The 18,056-nt window shown below is 43.9% G+C and overlaps 2 protein-coding genes and 1 long non-coding RNA gene across 3 annotated transcripts; 2 read left to right on the top strand and 1 right to left on the bottom strand.

The window, feature by feature from the left end:
* Positions 1–2,800: 2,800 nt before the first annotated feature.
* LOC127337041 (protein FEZ-like) lies at positions 2,801–4,273 on the bottom strand. The gene is made up of 3 exons (XM_051363916.2): positions 4,087–4,273; positions 3,653–3,957; positions 2,801–3,540 (listed from the first exon to the last, which is right to left on the bottom strand). The coding sequence occupies exons 1-3, from the start codon at positions 4,271–4,273 to the stop codon at positions 2,893–2,895; spliced, it is 1,140 nt and encodes a 379-aa protein (XP_051219876.1). The 3' UTR covers positions 2,801–2,892.
* Positions 4,274–6,750: 2,477 nt separating this feature from the next.
* Positions 6,751–7,572, top strand: LOC139835345 (uncharacterized). The gene is made up of 2 exons (XR_011751147.1): positions 6,751–6,898; positions 7,003–7,572. It is a non-coding gene; the product is annotated as an uncharacterized lncRNA (long non-coding RNA).
* Positions 7,573–13,467: 5,895 nt separating this feature from the next.
* On the top strand, positions 13,468–16,751 carry LOC127329669 (uncharacterized). Its single transcript, XM_071825744.1, has 11 exons — positions 13,468–13,568; positions 13,684–13,957; positions 14,268–14,423; positions 14,518–14,745; positions 14,828–15,386; positions 15,465–15,685; positions 15,770–15,916; positions 16,068–16,196; positions 16,276–16,388; positions 16,470–16,545; positions 16,629–16,751. The coding sequence occupies exons 1-11, from the start codon at positions 13,468–13,470 to the stop codon at positions 16,749–16,751; spliced, it is 2,127 nt and encodes a 708-aa protein (XP_071681845.1).
* The last annotated feature ends 1,305 nt before the right edge of the window (positions 16,752–18,056 follow it).

Genomic DNA, 18,056 nt, shown 5'->3' on the forward strand with positions numbered 1-18,056 from the left:
TTCTCTGTGGCTATCTCCCGAAGTTCCTGAATGTCGACTTAGTTCCGCCCTTCGCCTGCTTGACGCGGAAGCTGCCTCCCTTCTTCTGTTCAAAGCTGTTGTCTGTTTTTCCAATTCCCTTCCAGCTCGAGCGAGTCTATATTGGTATGTCTGCAATTCTTCAGTCGTGGCGGTTGTCGCCATTGGTTCTGAACCATCCATAGCTCTTGCGGCTTTGTCCCACGCTGCTTGTGGAAGTTGAACTCTCATACGTGGTGTAGGCTCGACGTATTTGTTGCCTAAACCTCGCCTTAGGTCAGAGGGATCGACGTATGGATTTCCCAAATCGTCGAAAGCCTCCGACGTTTCCTCCTGATCGCGACTTGCTTCTCCGATGGCGTAAATTTGATGATATTTTGAGTTCTGCACTTTGCTGGTTTTGGTGACACCATCATAGAGATTGGTGAAGACCTTTCCAATGGTGATGGATTTGTCGATGAAGTCGAAGCTGTCGACACTGTCAGAATCGCTACTTATATTGGAGTTCGCAGACGACTCGAAGGACAGGTCACTGAAGATCTTGGCGAGTTTTTCGCTTGCTCTGGTACTGATGAAGCGTGGCGAAGAAATTTCTTCGTCGCTTGACTCGACCGATGATGCCGAGCTTGAGGACTCAGGATCGACCGCTGAGAATCCCGAGAATCTCGGAATTTCGAGACGATACGTTCCTTCCTTCCCGATGCGAAAGTGGAATCTTCCGAACGTCATCTCCATGGGCTCCTCCAGATACGTATATGCATCCAAACGGGAGGGCGGGTCAGGCAAAAAATCAACGAGACCAGTTTCGATCTGTTTACCTTTGTCCATGGTGTTGCTTGCTATCGACGAAGTCGACGATTCTGAACGTGCCATCGAGATCAGCTCCTTGTCGCCTCTAAATCCCACAGACGGCGCCAATTGACAAGGTATCGACTTGTCAATGCCTACGATTAGTAGACTAGGGTTTCGTTGGATGTACAGGGCAAGTAGATCTCGAAGGTTTCAGCCGAAAAGTACTCGACGAAGTAAAAATTAGGGTTTGCTCAACAATGATTCGATGATTTCTTTGTCCCTCGACTCCCCCTTATATACAAGTTGGAGCCGAGCGATTCGTAATACACAATTTTACAGAGTCCGGGAGGGTTTCTAACCCGTCCCGCAAGATTACAATTTGATACTTCCTATTACAACTCTATCTTTCCATAATAACATCTTGGGCTTCCGAATCTTCTTATCCTTCGGGTCGTGGGCCTTCAGTAAACCCCGGGTACTACCTTCGGCAGGCCCATTGGGGATGCCTATGTCAGGGGGGGCTTCCACTATGTTTCGGCTCAAGCCTACCCGGTGATGGGCCTTGCTCCGCTCGTCAAAAGTTAGCCTCCCTTTAGTATGAGTTTGGATCGCAAAATAACACTTGTACTTCGCGTTTTACCAAAAATGTACCTCCGTGTACTCTGGGTTTCAGCATAACTTTACTCCGGTATACTTCGAGTTTCAGCACAACTGTATTTCGATGTAACTCGGTTTCAGCACAATTGTACCTTGGTGTACCGCAGTTTTTGGACAACTGTACTTCGGTGTATTTCTCTTTTCACTACAGGTGTACTTCGATTTCAGCACAATTGTATTTCGGTGTACTTCTGATTTTACTACAGGTGGTACTTTTGTGTACTTTGAAATTTGGTGTATTTCGGGGTATTTGTAGTGGGACAAATTTTGTTGGTACTATTATCTATTGTACTTTAGCTAATGCATTCTGTAGTAGTGTATAGAGAGGTGGTACGAAGAAGCTAGTATGGTCCTCCGAGATGAGCTGGGTCAAGTTATCTTTTGTGTTTGCCGGCAAATCCGTGATTGTACTGACCCTTATCAATCAGAAGCTAGAGCATGTGAAGAGGGACTCAAGCTGCTACAACATAGCCTGAAACCTGTAACCGTTGAGACCGATTGCTCAAACCTTATTATAACAACTCAAAATCCTTCGCTACTGATGCACTTAATCTTAGAGATTAGATTTTTAGTTAATGGTAGTAGAAAAATTTCTTTTTGTAAAAGTGAATCGTTCGCAGAATATGGTAAGCCACTGTCTTGCAAATTTTACAAGAACGGAGTTCCAAACTACGATGTGGCTTGGTTCGGTGCCTGATTGTGTTTTTCAGGAACTGGACCATGACCTCGATGTAATCCCTTCTCTTAATATATAGCCCTTTTGCCCGCAAAAAGAAAATAAGGGAGTAAGTGCGGGTCACCGTTGCTTCGTCCCCTCGAGTCAAGTGCACTCGGGGAAGTACGCATCACTATTTTCACTTTTGGTTTGCTCGTTCGGGGACACGCGTCCTACGCTAGCGCACGGACGAGACCTTCCTGAAGTTCGGTCTTCGCCTAGTAGTAGCCTCTACACTCCTATTTGTCTTACTTGCGGCTTATCAATCTATTGGCACGTCAATCACTATTGTTCTTTACATCTTTAATCCTCCACCAACATTTATCCCCTATCAACCCACATACATCAATGGTTTATGGTATCTGCTAGAGATGTTGTAAGACATAATGCAGTGGGAGTGAGGTTATGGCTAAGGACTCCATGTCCACTAGGCAGGCCAGGGCGGGAAAAAGAGAAATATGAAAGCTTAGCATCTTATTACAAGCTAAGAAATTCACCCCTTCTGTTAAGTGGCTCCACTCAGGCCCAAAAATCACTAGGGAGAGTGACACCACAGCTGTACACATTTTTTCTGTCGATAGATCGATAATAAAGATATACACCTACCCTGCACCTTATGTCAGTATTTCAAGTGTCCACTGTTGTCGTTTGTTCCACCGAAGTCTAAATAGAAGTCTCAGACAAGTAGTTCACACTTTCTGTTAGCTGGTTTATCCCACAGACGCGGTTGGGCTAAGAAAGGATTCCCAAGGTATGTCGCACTTCCAGTCATCCAAAGAGCCTGCTCCTGAATCGAATGGGAAGTTGAGCCTCTCCGGAGCCTCCCACTCACTGTTCATGCTGAAGGTATTGTCAGGATTTATTGTTGATGATTCTTGGTTCCTGCAGCCCATGCCCACGCTTATATCTGCAGAAGAATACCCCACAAACCCGGCGATCTGCTCAGGCTTCCCAAACTGTAGGTTGAAGAGATGTGGCGTAGCTTGCGTGGGCTTCTGCGATGGCTGTGTCTGGAATGGCAAGATGATGGGAGCTTTCTGGACTTCCAGAGGTGGACTGTAGTTGAAGCTTATGACCTTGCATGAGGAGCCATCCTGTGTGTTGCTGGATTTCTGAAAATGCTGCTGCCGTCCCTGGAAGCCATATTTGCTGGTGATTAACTGACTTGCTGGTGCTGCTGCAACGTGCAGTGAGCGGGAGGAGCTCTCAGAAGAAAAATGTGAAGCTTGCACCGATTGCATCCCAGAGAAGGGATCTTGCTCAGCTGCCCCAGGCATTGGAGACCCCCAAGTGTGAGACAGCGACCGCTGGGCCATCGAGCTGGTCTTCTTGAAGATTCTGCATATCGTCCAAGAGTCCTGTTTTCGGAAACAGAACACTTCCCTTCAGAATTTGATATATAAACATATATAGCATTGGAACTTAGCCCTATATATATATAACAAAGATAATATGAATTGAAATGCATACGTTAAGCGGGATGTTCTTGTCGATCGGTCTCTTGGGAAGCGATGGATCGGTGAGGGAAGGAAGCCTGAACTCGTGCATCATCCAGTCAGTTTTCATCCCTCTTGCCGCTCTGCCTTTGTAGAAGACAAGGGACTTCTTCAGGCCTATGCACCGAGTGCCCTCGGAGGAGTAAATCGGTCTATCTGTTCCTGTGGCTTTCCAGAACCCAGCTGTTGTGACTCGGTTCGGCCTCTCGCTGTTGCGATACTTTCGGTCCCTTGGGCAGTAGAAGTACCACTCCGTCTCGCCGCTGGTGCTTGCAAGCTCTGTCGTTCAGAAGAGGCAGTGAAGTTAGACTTTAAAGATTCAAACATTGAAAAATGAAAAGTCTATTGCGTTGCAATCTATTCATGAGAAAAGGATACATAACAAGGGGATGTAGGTTTCAAGCTTACTTGGCAGATCCCATGGATCAAACTTATAGATGTCCAGTTGCCTGATGAGCTCAATGGAGATAGGCTTTTTCTGGATCTTCTTCTTGAGGTAGAAACTAACCAGCTCTTCATCCGTAGGATGGAACCGGAACCCGGGCAGGAGGATCTCATCTGATTTGTCCGTGTTGACATCATTGCCCCCCTCCATATCTAACAAAGGTATGAACCCGGCCTACAACTATCCTCGTACCGCTTGTGCAGTAAAGCTAATGAATGGCTTCTAGGGATGAAGCTGTCGAGGTGAAGACAATCAGTTTGCGAGGTAACTCTATTAGTAACCAGGTGTACTTATATGCAAGCCTCACAGGAAAAAGGTCTGTAGGATTTTGCTCTGCATTTAATAATCATTTTAGTTCCTTCTCTGTTTGAAAGCTGTCATGATTTATTTAATGCTTGATCGGTATCTTGACGGAGACAAGCTGAGCAGCATCAAGGGATTGCCAGTCACTTTCAGTTCACAATTAGAATACTCACATACGGCGGTTAAAACTTAAACTGTGCAACACTTGCCTTCTAGATTTAATTTTAGTTTCCAACTTATCATCACAGATAAATGAAAAAAATTAAAGATACTACTGCAATACACGGCAGTAACCGAAACTATGACTCTACTGGAGCACTTTTGGCTTCTTGAACGTCCACGGATATTGGTATAATGACACTCCTTTCTTTGAATAAATAAATAAAAATAATGTTGATATTTCACTAATATCTGAAACCAAGATTCGAGGTTTTATGGGATCATATGATTTTCTGATTAGACTGGGTTTTGGGCATTAAATAATATGTGGTAACTTAGTATATAATTAGTATTAGTTTAGAGTAAGCATATGTGCGTGTGTGTAAACAACAGAGTCCTAACTCATTATCGAGAGATAGTGATGGCCTAACCAGTGTAACGCTTCTGCTCCGGTGCTCCCCCCTAGAGGAAAAGTGGAATCGTCAAAACACATGAACGGTTGAGATCGCGCGATACCTGTTCGGATTCAGGGTTAGTTTTGTAATTTCACGTTTCTGACAGATACGTAAAAGCCCTGTACAGGCCCGTATGGCCCGCGACTGTGATGTACGTATTCTGTGAACCGTCGTGTACGTGGCGTAGTCACGTGCGTGTACCGAAGCTGAAGGGACATATAAAACCTTCGTCGGCTGCTCCGCCTCCCTCGCCCCACCATTTCCCCCCCAAATCAGGTACGGAGAAAACCCTCTCCCTCGGCCACTTCGTCTTCTCCACTCCCTCTCCACTGCCAGTTCTCTTCTTTAATCCCTTCTTCTCCGCGGATTTCCGTCGAATCGGAGGCCGATGGAGGGTAGCAGCTCCACCGCGAGGGCGGCCGTCGCTGCCTTGGTCAAGAACACCGGCGTGGCGGAGGTAGATGTGGTGCCGGGTGGATGCAGCCGTCGTGGTGCGGCCGCGTCGGGCGGAGGCTTGGTGCTGACGGCGGCGGATGAGCAGGAGCACGGATTCGGCGGCGAGATCGTGCCAGATCTGAATGCTCAGCCAACGGTGGAAGACCCTCTGGTATGTGCTATCCTCTCAACTCCTCAGCTTATTTTCCCTTATTTGATGGTGATTAGGGTTAGATGAAACCGAAGAATAGACGAATCATATGATTTGTGATTAGGGCTTACTGTGGACCAAATGGATCTAGCAGACTGTCCTGTGGTTTGTGTATGTTGGCAAGGGGTTTTTAAATCTGGTTTGACATCCGTGTGCATTCGTAGTTAAGGGGGGTTTTTTGTCATGTGACCCCAATTTATATACCGTGTGCACAATTTATCTGGTTTGATTACTGTGTGCACAATTTATTTGTTAGTAGTAGCATCAATTGTTTGCTACAGAGCTTCATTAGTATGTTTTTTATTACATGATTGCATAATTGCTTTAGGGATTCACATTGATTTGTAAATCTATGGTAATGCTGTTGTGCTCCAGGAGTGTTATCTTGCTATGATGGCAACAACATTGACATAATAATTTGTTACCTGCTATGGGAAAATATGTAGTTACTATAATTGTACATCACCACAGTATGAATAATAGCATGTGTACCTATTATTTGAAATGGTATGATTTGGCAGGACCTCCACTTCTGGGTGTTAGAAGCTAAAAACCCCTAAATGCTGCTTAGTTAACATCTTATGGTGATAATTATTGCTTATTATTATGGTACTGCTGCTCCAGGGGCATTCCCATTTGTGCATAATATATTTCCCTTTTCAGAATATGTTGTAATCTATTAATTCCACCTGTATTAAACATGCTTTATGTAGTAATATTTAACATGCTTTGTATAGTAAGGTATAGTTGTCATGTATTGAAAGTACAGTTGTAAGTTAGAATGTGCTACATTTCTTTGAAGCACCTATAATGTAGTAATGATTGCTATAGAATCTGGACTCTATTTCCTCTATGAAATTTATTATTAAGAGCAACATTATGGTAAGGTGAAACATAATATTGACTATGATTACTCTATGATATTAAGATCAGTATTAATGATAGGTTGACAGAATTATGTTTCACCTTAACATAGTATAGGAGAAATATAATGTTACTGGCCTGTTATTGTAATGATTGCAATAAGGATTTGTAGTATATGTGTTATGCTGCTATGATTGCAATTTAGATTGACATAATAATCTGTATATATTCCATCAGCTTGGTGAGACCTCCTCTGTCCGCAAGAGGAAGTTTGAGGAGTTTGATGACTCGGAGGACTCTGGCCACTCCTACATTTCCCGCGAGGTCGAGTCCGGGGACGCCGTGTCGGTAAGAGAGCATTCTCAATATTGATTGTGCATGGTTGACAAGTTTATTGAACTCATTGCTGTACAATAGTTGTGACATATTATTGTGACATTGTTGTTTTGCAGTACAACTCAGATGCTTCATCTGATAATGAAGTCAGCAAGTACAATGTGCTGTCATATGAGAAGAAGGTGGAGGAGAAGATCTGGGCTGAGGGAATCAGTGCTTACATGAAACCTGATGGGAGGTACTACTGCAAGTTCCATCCCTCCAAGCAGGTTCCTAGGGATGGTATGCGTGAAGGACTTGTTAGCCATGTGAAGGAGGTGCACCCGAAGGATCTCCGCGACAAGGCGAACCATGCTGCCCTGAGGAAAGTACTGGAGTACTATGGTCAGGATTGACTGAATGCCTGAAAAAGTTAGTGAAGAAGTACATCATCAGTAGATATGATGATGTTAAGTAATGTATGTTATTAAGAACTGCTAGTTTATGTGTGCACCTTCTGTTATGGTGCGGTAACTATGTATGGACTTGCTAGGCATGTGAACTTTAGCTATGGTAGCTATGTATGCACTGTACCAGTGTGCTAGATGGTATGCAGCACACTGTGTTTGCTTTTGCTGGTTCTTCACTTTGTTATAAGATAAGTGAAGTTATGGATGGCTACAAAGTATTGTCAGCCTTTTTATCTACCATCCATGTTCTGTTGGAAAAATGGTAGTCCATAAATATTATCTTGTTTGCAAGGAAATGGTAATTCTAAAATTTTGCTTGTTTGAAAATTTGATAGTTCAGTAATATTGAGTTATGTACCAATTTGATCTCTATCATAATGTATTCAATAGTTTAAAAAACATAGTAGATAAGTTACATGAATGAATAGCAAGCCGCTATGTGATGAGAATAGCAACCACCAATGTCATGAGAATAAAACAGAGTAGCAATTTCATATGTTCTTTGTATCTGATATTTCATATGTGAATTTAAAAAATCGAATTTGTAAAAAGTTCATATACAGAAAATGTACAAAAGATGCATTGAAGGTTGGCAGATCAACCCAACCTTGTATGTTTTCATTAATTTGTTTTAGAATTGTCCTTTATCTAAATATATACTTGAAAGTATAGTGATTTTTCGACCTCCTCCAAATCACCTCAAATTTTTATCACATTGTATGTAACACAAGAAAACATGGAATGTGACGATTTTTTTTCATTTTGAATATTTTTGAATAACTAATGGATGCTCCATGGTTGGGAGGTGCCGATACAAGGGTTTTAGGGTCAAAATGGGTCTACCATGGCCTAAAACATATCCAACCACCTTGGATGGGGCCAATATTTGGCACACTTGTGCATGGTGGTGTGCCCCACCCTTTTTGGATTTCTCTTTGTAGGTTGGTTTTTGCATTCATGGTGATCCCATGGTTGGGAGGTGCCGATACAAGGGTTTTAGGGTCAAAATGGGTCTACCATGGCCTAAAACATACCCAACCACCTTGGATGGGGCCAATATTTGGCACACTTGTGCATGGTGGTGTGCCCCACCCTTTTTTAATTTCTCTTTGTAGGTTGGTTTTTGCATTCATGGTGATCCCATGGTTGGGAGGTGCCGATACTAGGGTTTTAGGGTCAAAATGGGTCTACCATGGCCTAAAACATACCCAACCACCTTAGATGGGGCCAATATTTGACACACTTGTGCATGGTGGTGTGCCCCACCCTTTTTTAATTGCTCTTTCTAGGTTGGTTTTTGCATTCATGGTGATCCCATGGTTGGGAGGTGCCGATACAAGGGTTTTAGGGTCAAAATGGGTCTACCATGGCCTAAAACATACCCAACCACCTTGGATGGGGCCAATATTTGGCACACTTGTGCATGGTGGTGTGCCCCACCCTTTTTTAATTGCTCTTTGTAGGTTGGTTTTTGCATTCATGGTGATCCCATGGTTGGGAGGTGCCGATACTAGGGTTTTAGGGTCAAAATGGGTCTACCATGGCCTAAAACATACCCAACCACCTTGGATGGGGCCAATATTTGGCACACTTGTGCATGGTGGTGTGCCCCACCCTTTTTTAATTGCTCTTTCTAGGTTGGTTTTTGCATTCATGGTGATCCCATGGTTGGGAGGTGCCGATACAAGGGTTTTAGGGTCAAAATGGGTCTACCATGGCCTAAAACATACCCAACCACCTTGGATGGGGCCAATATTTGGCACACTTGTGCATGGTGGTGTGCCCCACCCTTTTTTAATTTCTCTTTGTAGGTTGGTTTTTGCATTCATGGTGATCCCATGGTTGGGAGGTGCCGATACAAGGGTTTTAGGGTCAAAATGGGTCTACCATGGCCAAAAACATACCCAACCACCTTGGATGGGGCCAATATTTGGCACACTTGTGCATGGTGGTGTGCCCCACCCTTTTTGGATTTCTCTTTGTAGGTTGGTTTTTGCATTCATGGTGATCCCATGGTTGGGAGGTGCCGATACAAGGGTTTTAGGGTCAAAATGGGTCTACCATGGCCTAAAACATACCCAACCACCTTGGATGGGGCCAATATTTGGCACACTTGTGCATGGTGGTGTGCCCCACCCTTTTTTAATTTCTCTTTGTAGGTTGGTTTTTGCATTCATGGTGATCCCATGGTTGGGAGGTGCCGATACTAGGGTTTTAGGGTCAAAATGGGTCTACCATGGCCTAAAACATACCCAACCACCTTGGATGGGGCCAATATTTGGCACACTTGTGCATGGTGGTGTGCCCCACCCTTTTTTAATTGCTCTTTCTAGGTTGGTTTTTGCATTCATGGTGATCCCATGGTTGGGAGGTGCCGATACAAGGGTTTTAGGGTCAAAATGGGTCTACCATGGCCTAAAACATACCCAACCACCTTGGATGGGGCCAATATTTGGCACACTTGTGCATGGTGGTGTGCCCCACCCTTTTTTAATTGCTCTTTGTAGGTTGGTTTTTGCATTCATGGTGATCCCATGGTTGGGAGGTGCCGATACTAGGGTTTTAGGGTCAAAATGGGTCTACCATGGCCTAAAACATACCCAACCACCTTGGATGGGGCCAATATTTGGCACACTTGTGCATGGTGGTGTGCCCCACCCTTTTTTAATAGCTCTTTGTAGGTTGGTTTTTGCATTCATGGTGATCCCATGGTTGGGAGGTGCTGATACTAGGGTTTTAGGGTCAAAATGGGTCTACCGTGGCCAAAAACATACCCAACCACCTTGGATGGGGCCAATATTTGGCACACTTGTGCATGGTGGTGTGCCCCACCCTTTTTTAATAGCTCTTTCTAGGTTGGTTTTTGCATTCATGGTGATCCCATGGTTGGGAGGTGCCGATACAAGGGTTTTAGGGTCAAAATGGGTCTACCATGGCCTAAAACATACCCAACCACCTTGGATGGGGCCAATATTTGGCACACTTGTGCATGGTGGTGTTCCCCACCCTTTTTTAATTGCTCTTTGTAGGTTGGTTTTTGCATTCATGGTGATCCCATGGTTGGGAGGTGCCGATACTAGGGTTTTAGGGTCAAAATGGGCCTACCATGGCCAAAAACATACCCAACCACCTTGGATGGGGCCAATATTTGGCACACTTGTGCATGGTGGTGTGCCCCACCCTTTTTTAATTGCTCTTTCTAGGTTGGTTTTTGCATTCATGGTGATCCCATGGTTGGGAGGTGCCGATACAAGGGTTTTAGGGTCAAAATGGGTCTACCATGGCCTAAAACATACCCAACCACCTTGGATGGGGCCAATATTTGGCACACTTGTGCATGGTGGTGTGCCCCACCCTTTTTTAATTGCTCTTTGTAGGTTGGTTTTTGCATTCATGGTGATCCCATGGTTGGGAGGTGCCGATACTAGGGTTTTAGGGTCAAAATGGGTCTACCATGGCCTAAAACATACCCAACCACCTTGGATGGGGCCAATATTTGGCACACTTGTGCATGGTGGTGTGCCCCAACCTTTTTTAATTTCTCTTTGTAGGTTGGTTTTTGCATTCATGGTGATCCCATGGTTGGGAGGTGCCAATACTAGGGTTTTAGGGTCAAAATGGGTCTACCATGGCCAAAAACATACCCAACCACCTTGGATTGGGCCAATATTTGGCACACTTGTGTATGGTGGTGTGCCCCACCCTTTTTTAATTGCTCTTTCTAGGTTGGTTTTTGCATTCATGGTGATCCCATGGTTGGGAGGTGCCGATACAAGGGTTTTAGGGTCAAAATGGGTCTACCATGGCCTAAAACATACCCAACCACCTTGGATGGGGCCAATATTTGGCACACTTGTGCATGGTGGTGTGCCCCACCCTTTTTTAATTGCTCTTTGTAGGTTGGTTTTTGCATTCATGGTGATCCCATGGTTGGGAGGTGCCGATACTAGGGTTTTAGGGTCAAAATGGGTCTACCATGGCCTAAAACATACCCAACCACCTTGGATGGGGCCAATATTTGGCGCACTTGTGCATGGTGGTGTGCCCCACCCTTTTTTAATTGCTCTTTGTAGGTTGGTTTTTGCATTCATGGTGATCCCATGGTTGGGAGGTGCCGATACTAGGGTTTTAGGGTCAAAATGGGTCTACCATGGCCAAAAACATACCCAACCACCTTGGATGGGGCCAATATTTGGCACACTTGTGCATGGTGGTGTGCCCCACCCTTTTTTAATAGCTCTTTCTAGGTTGGTTTTTGCATTCATGGTGATCCCATGGTTGGGAGGTGCCGATACAAGGGTTTTAGGGTCAAAATGGGTCTACCATGGCCTAAAACATACCCAACCACCTTGGATGGGGCCAATATTTGGCACACTTGTGCATGGTGGTGTGCCCCACCCTTTTTTAATTGCTCTTTCTAGGTTGGTTTTTGCATTCATGGTGATCCCATGGTTGGGAGGTGCCGATACTAGGGTTTTAGGGTCAAAATGGGTCTACCATGGCCTAAAACATACCCAACCACCTTGGATGGGGCCAATATTTGGCACACTTGTGCATGGTGGTGTGCCCCACCATTTTTTAATTGCTCTTTCTAGGTTGGTTTTTGCATTCATGGTGATCCCATGGTTGGGAGGTGCCGATACTAGGGTTTTAGGGTCAAAATGGGTCTACCATGGCCTAAAACATACCCAACCACCTTGGATGGGGCCAATATTTGGCACACTTGTGCATGGTGGTGTGCCCCACCCTTTTTTAATTTCTCTTTCTAGGTTGGTTTTTGCATTCATGGTGATCCCATGGTTGGGAGGTGCCGATACTAGGGTTTTAGGGTCAAAATGGGTCTACCATGGCCTAAAACATACCCAACCACCTTGGATGGGGCCAATATTTGGCACACTTGTGCATGGTGGTGTGCCCCACCCTTTTTTAATTGCTATTTCTAGGTTGGTTTTTGCATTCATGGTGATCCCATGGTTGGGAGGTGCCGATACTAGGGTTTTAGGGTCAAAATGGGTCTACCATGGCCTAAAACATACCCAACCACCTTGGATGGGGCCAATATTTGGCACACTTGTGCATGGTGGTGTGCCCCACCCTTTTTTAATTGCTCTTTCTAGGTTGGTTTTTGCATTCATGGTGATCCCATGGTTGGGAGGTGCCGATACTAGGGTTTTAGGGTCAAAATGGGTCAAAATGGTGATCCCATGGCCTAAAACATATTTTATTAATGTTGTCCATATTTACATATCAACATTGTTCATGATAAGTATAGACTATAATTTTGTTATTTAATTTCGTTGGCCCAACATGGACCAACCAAAATGCCATATGCAACAATAATGAAAGTGAAAAAATGTTATTAAAAAAAGGCACAACCCGAAACGGCGGATGGAAACGCACCATTACGATCTTCACGCGCGCCACGATCTTATCGTGCATGGTTTGCGCATGGCATGTTCCGGAAATGACGGACGACGTGGTCGGCCTATAAAAAGGTGTTCGTGCTGCCGTCATTGAGATCGTGCAAACCCTAGCTACAGCCGCCGCCGCCGCCACCGCCACCGCCACCGCCCGCGCAGTCGCCCTCTCTATTCTTCTCGCCTCCTCCATCTCCAAGGCTCTCATCCCCGCCACCGCCGCCATCTGCAAGGCACCCTCACTTGAGACCGCCGTACCCAGGAATCTTCTCCACGCCAGGCCCAACACCGTCACCTAGATCTCATTGGAGACAGACCAAGACGGTTCCAACACTGCCTCGTCAAGTAAGTACACATCAAGACCTTCGTATCTACATCGTATGAAGCAACTAAAATTTGTATAGTTTAGAGTCGCCGCTCCTCTAGAGTCGCAATTTTTTTGTATAGGCCGGGCAGATGTTTGCTCTCAATTTTTTTGTATAAAATTTCACCATGATTTGTCTGTTGAAAGCATATCATCTCACACATCGTATGTACAATAATGTCATCCCACGCATCGTATGTAAAATCATGTTGTATTCAAGTCTCCCTCTTGCACATTTAATTTAGTTTTTTGTACGTGACATATTACTTTCGTAATATAGTGTTTTTCCTTGATAGAATGGACGAGCTTAGGGGTGAAGTTTGCTGCAACATCGAAAAATTGTGTAGGCTCATGGCCCGTCTTACCGTGGATCAACGTGCTAGACTAGCTCTAACTAATTTAAGAAGTATGATGATGATTCCTTCTGTGAAGATGCGTACAATATTGATCAGGTACACCTTCTCACATGTATATTACGTAATATTTCATCACATGTTCATATGTCATTTGTAATTCGTGGATTATTTTTGCATAGTACTTATTGATTCATCTTCATTTTTGTTCCAGGTTCATGCTTGATGTTTTTGACCCTGCCACTGGTACATTCGAAATAGGAGATAACAATGGCGCGGTGTCTCTTGGTTTTGTTGATGTTGAGTGTCTCCTTGGTCTGGTTAATGAAGGATTTTCTGCTGGGGAAATACTTACCGAGGAAGGTGAAGACGTGAAGCATCGCATCCCACCACAGTTCATAAGCAAATCAACCGGTAACATCGTTATCGACGAATTAATTGACGACATCATTAAAAGTAAACTTGCCGATGATGACTTCCTGAGGAGGGTAGTGCTAGTGCTTCTGGGAACAGTACTTGCTCCTATGGCGACGAAGATTGTCCCACACAAGTTCTATGCACTAGTATAAGATGTGAACCGAATGTCAAAAATCAATTGGAATGCATTCACTCTTAGGGTTCTGTTGGATAGCATTAGGCTGGTAAGAAAAGGTAGACAAATTCGTCAGTGGCCAAAAGGGAACTTAGGAATGTTGCAGGTATGTATGGTCTTATGTCGGAGTGTTGTGCATACTACATCTCACTGCATTTTTCACGTATAGATAATTAATTTACCCTCCTTTGTTTACATGCATGCAGTACTTGTACTGGGAAAAATGTCAGCCGCTAGAAGGCGACTGTGCATTTAATCCTAAACTGTCCATGCGCCCTCTAATGAGGAACTGGAATGAAGCAGCTGCCACGCGGAGAGACAATTTTGACTATGAGCATGGTCGAGGTCGTGGTAACGTGAAGGTACTAATTTCAGTGTTACGAATAGGCACACTTAATTTTGTAAATAATCAATTCAAAACTGTAGTACTTAACTCTTGCATTATATAACGTGCAGATTGATGAAAATATCACTGAAGAGTATCGGATGATGGAGCCAGTTGTGCCAGATCCTGTGGCTGCTCATCAGAATAACGCCAAGCCCGCGAGTGCTGTTCCAAAAAAGAAACAGGCTCCAAAACCCATTGATAACGGTCAGACGGAAATTCTGATAAATCGTTTAACGGGTTACCTAGATGCACAATTGCAGAAGATGTTGGCTACCATCCCTGCCTTATGTGCTCAGGTGAAACGCCTAATTGTTGTGTCATTTTCTTTTGTTATTGAAAATGCAATCGTTCATGAACTTATATATTTTTGTGTTGCAGAGAACATTGGAGATGTTTAATAAGGAAGGCGTGACTTACAAACCAGCAGCCGCACCGGTTTCCGGTAACATGGAGGACCAGGAAGATGTCAACTCTTTCCGGAACGGCCCTCGTGATAAAAAAGAGTTCATGTACAAGGAAGAGAGCGATTCAGCAGGAGGTGGAGATTCTATTCGTATCATTGACATGAACCTGGCTGATGAAGTTGATAAATTGGAAAAAAGATTAAAGGAGCCTGCTAAGAATGGTACTGCAAAGAATGCAAATGATGCTATGCGCACACCTGACAAGGCTGGTGGACTGAATGGTACTCCAGCAGGAAAGCCATTTGGCGATGTTGGTAGCACACCGGATAATCCGTTCATCATTGAAAATGCTGATCCGGTGACATCAGATTCAGAAATTGATCTCGACGCAGTAAGTATTAGCAAGTTCTTATCTAAATCAAAGGAAGATGAGTTGGCTGGGAAGAGGAAGCGAACAATTCCCAAAAAATTTCAATCTCCCTATGCTCTAGACAGACGCACCAAGCGTCAAGTCCGTGGTTCATCCACAAAAGGTAGTTTATTTTTCCCATTATTTTTAATATTCTCTATAAGAAATGTTGTATTTGCTAATCATTTTCATATGCATGCAGCTCTGAATTTCGATGATAAATCTGGAGCAGATAAAAATGCAAAACCGGATGCATCATGCGATTTGACGGCTGAACTTGTAGACGCAGCTATAGTCTTCCTCGAGCTTGCATCTCGCTCAGACCAGCACAAAAAAAAGAATGTTTACCGGAGTGCCAGGGGCGATGAAGTTAACGCTGAGCGGCTACGTGTTGTTCTCGACGAAAAATGGTTGTCCGATGATGTAAGTGTGTAGAACACATCTATTCCATACATTTAATATTTACATGTATGTTATTAACATATAATGTCATTATGTTATTCGCAGGTCATTGATGGTTACATTGGGCATTTGAACCTCCGTGTTGGGGATGATCGCTTCTTGTGTCCAGCATGGAGATCAAAATATCTAGTAGACCGGGCAATTGCCGGAGACAAACCCAAAGAATCCAGCAAGAACATGGATAGCGCGATGGTAAGATCTGGCGCGGTTGGTAGAGTGTTGACGGAATACACCGTCCGTGACAAGGAACGTAATATATGATTGTTATAAAATATTGTAGTACTCTGCTAATAAACTTGCCGAATGACATCTCATTTTTTTCATATGTTCTAATTTTTTGCAGGTTTATTTTCCACTCAACATTGGCAATACACACTGGACGACCGTTGTCATGCACATACCGAAGCAAGAATTCCAAGTTCTCGACTCGCTTTATCCTCTAGAGTTTACGTTGGAGACTGTTGAGGCACTTGTAAGTGAAAAACAAATTGTCCACATTACTTCTAACACACTGAATTGCGCAAATTAGCATAACTGTTATCTCTCTACAGCGGCGCCAAATTGCAGATGACATGCAAGTGGCCAACGAAGTCACGAGTGGAAATCATCCCGACGTTTCAAAGTGGCCGATATTAGAGTACGACATGCCGCAGCAACATGACGGGTGAGTTAATGTTACACCAATTTAAGTTTATGATCAATACATGAGAGGATTAACGTTATCGAGATTTTGCATTTACAACAGGAACTCTTGTGGATTGTTTGTGATGGAATGCATGGAGCATTGGGATGGGGACCGGATGACTACAGAGATTTCACAGGTTTGTTAAAAATCGTCTGTATGTACACCCTTGGATTAACAAAAATGTGTTACATCTAACCCTTATTTCGTAATATTGTTTAGATCAAAATTAATGGAAGGCGAAGACGAATTGTCGCTGAAATGATGTTATCACCTTCGAACACGTTAGAGATGGTGAAAGAGAGAATTCGGTCCGTCGCTTCCAGGATCAACAAGAAGACATAGAAAATGGAAGATAAAAGTTTGAGTGGTTAGGTTTTAGTCCCGAAGAAGGTTTCCTGACCATGAATAGCTTTTTTCCTTCTATCAACTATGTTATGTTGTCAAGTGACCATCAATACTTTTTTCGTTTTGTTCAAGACATATGGCTATCCTATTATTTTGTTTGCTTAATCATATATTCTTGTTTCTTGTTTTATTGAGGTGCACATACAGACACACACGTACATATTTGTTGATCATGATTTCTTGATGATTTTTCAGTTGCACACAAACACTGAAAGTAACATTTAAGCTACATACACAAACACAGTGTACCAAGTCAGTATCATTTTCGTTGAAGATTATTTCAGGTGCAGACACACGCTTTGCATTTGTAAAGAATCATACACCAACATAGTAGCCTTTTTTCAGCTACACACTCACACACACTAGAATTTTTCACGGACACACATCAATTTCGTTGAAGATTTTTTCAGGTGCACACACACACTTTGCATTTAGTCAAGTAGTTCAACCCATTTACAAAACCGTAGTATCAACATACACACTTCACAGAACATAGATCTATCTAGGGTGTGTTTGGGGCAGCACCACTCCAATCTATCTTCGGCTTCTTCTCCTCTGGCCACTCGTCCCAGTGGCCCCCACGAAAACGAGGAGGGCTTGTTTGATAACACATGGGAAAACTCCAGGACGCGGCACTCCAATATTCATGCCCATCAGTGATGCGAGTGTATGTCCACCCTTCATCCCCACTTGGGCGCTTGGTGCCAGCCAATTCTTTTCCTTTGCTGCTGCTCGATGAAGAAGCCTTTGTGCCGCCCGTTGAACTGGGTTGCAATGCAGTTGGTGTTGCTTGCGGAGGTAGCTGGTGGCGCTGTCCATAGTTGCATTGACGGATTATATGGTACAGTTTGTACGCCACAAACCCATCTCTGGCTGCATACTCCAGATTAATTTCATCGAGTGGATTCTTCTCCTAGAGCTTGTGCTGGACAGATGGGAATTCTTTCTTCATTCCTTTGTAGCTCATATCGATGAGTGCGGCTGCCATGTCAGCCATCCCAGTCCTGTCGCGTTCAAGCTGGAACAAGTCCTGCAGATCGATGTGGTACTCAATTGGTATCTCAATATTCCAACTTCGCTGCATTGCTATTCTGTCATTTCTGATATCGACGCTAGCAAAGTGGACACCACTGCGTAGGAAATCCATGAGTTTGGGACACCACGGTTGGCTACTGCTCCACCATAAAAATGGAAAAGATTAACTGGTAAAATATTGTTGGGAAAAAATGCTGAAATTGAGTT

Source organism: Lolium perenne, chromosome 2, assembly GCF_019359855.2.
Source record: "Lolium perenne isolate Kyuss_39 chromosome 2, Kyuss_2.0, whole genome shotgun sequence".
Classification (NCBI taxonomy): Eukaryota; Viridiplantae; Streptophyta; class Magnoliopsida; order Poales; family Poaceae; genus Lolium; species Lolium perenne.

Coding starts and splice junctions, on each gene's coding strand:
- LOC127337041 (XM_051363916.2), bottom strand. CDS start 4,273: ATGGAGGGGGGCAATGATGTCAACACGGACAAATCAGATGAGATCCTC. Junction 3,958..4,086: donor TGATCCATGGGATCTGCCAA/GTAAGCTTGAAA, acceptor TCTGAACGACAG/AGCTTGCAAGCACCAGCGGC. Junction 3,541..3,652: donor ACAAGAACATCCCGCTTAAC/GTATGCATTTCA, acceptor TTCCGAAAACAG/GACTCTTGGACGATATGCAG.
- LOC127329669 (XM_071825744.1), top strand. CDS start 13,468: ATGGCCCGTCTTACCGTGGATCAACGTGCTAGACTAGCTCTAACTAAT. Junction 13,569..13,683: donor ATGCGTACAATATTGATCAG/GTACACCTTCTC, acceptor TTTTTGTTCCAG/GTTCATGCTTGATGTTTTTG. Junction 16,197..16,275: donor TGGAGACTGTTGAGGCACTT/GTAAGTGAAAAA, acceptor ATCTCTCTACAG/CGGCGCCAAATTGCAGATGA.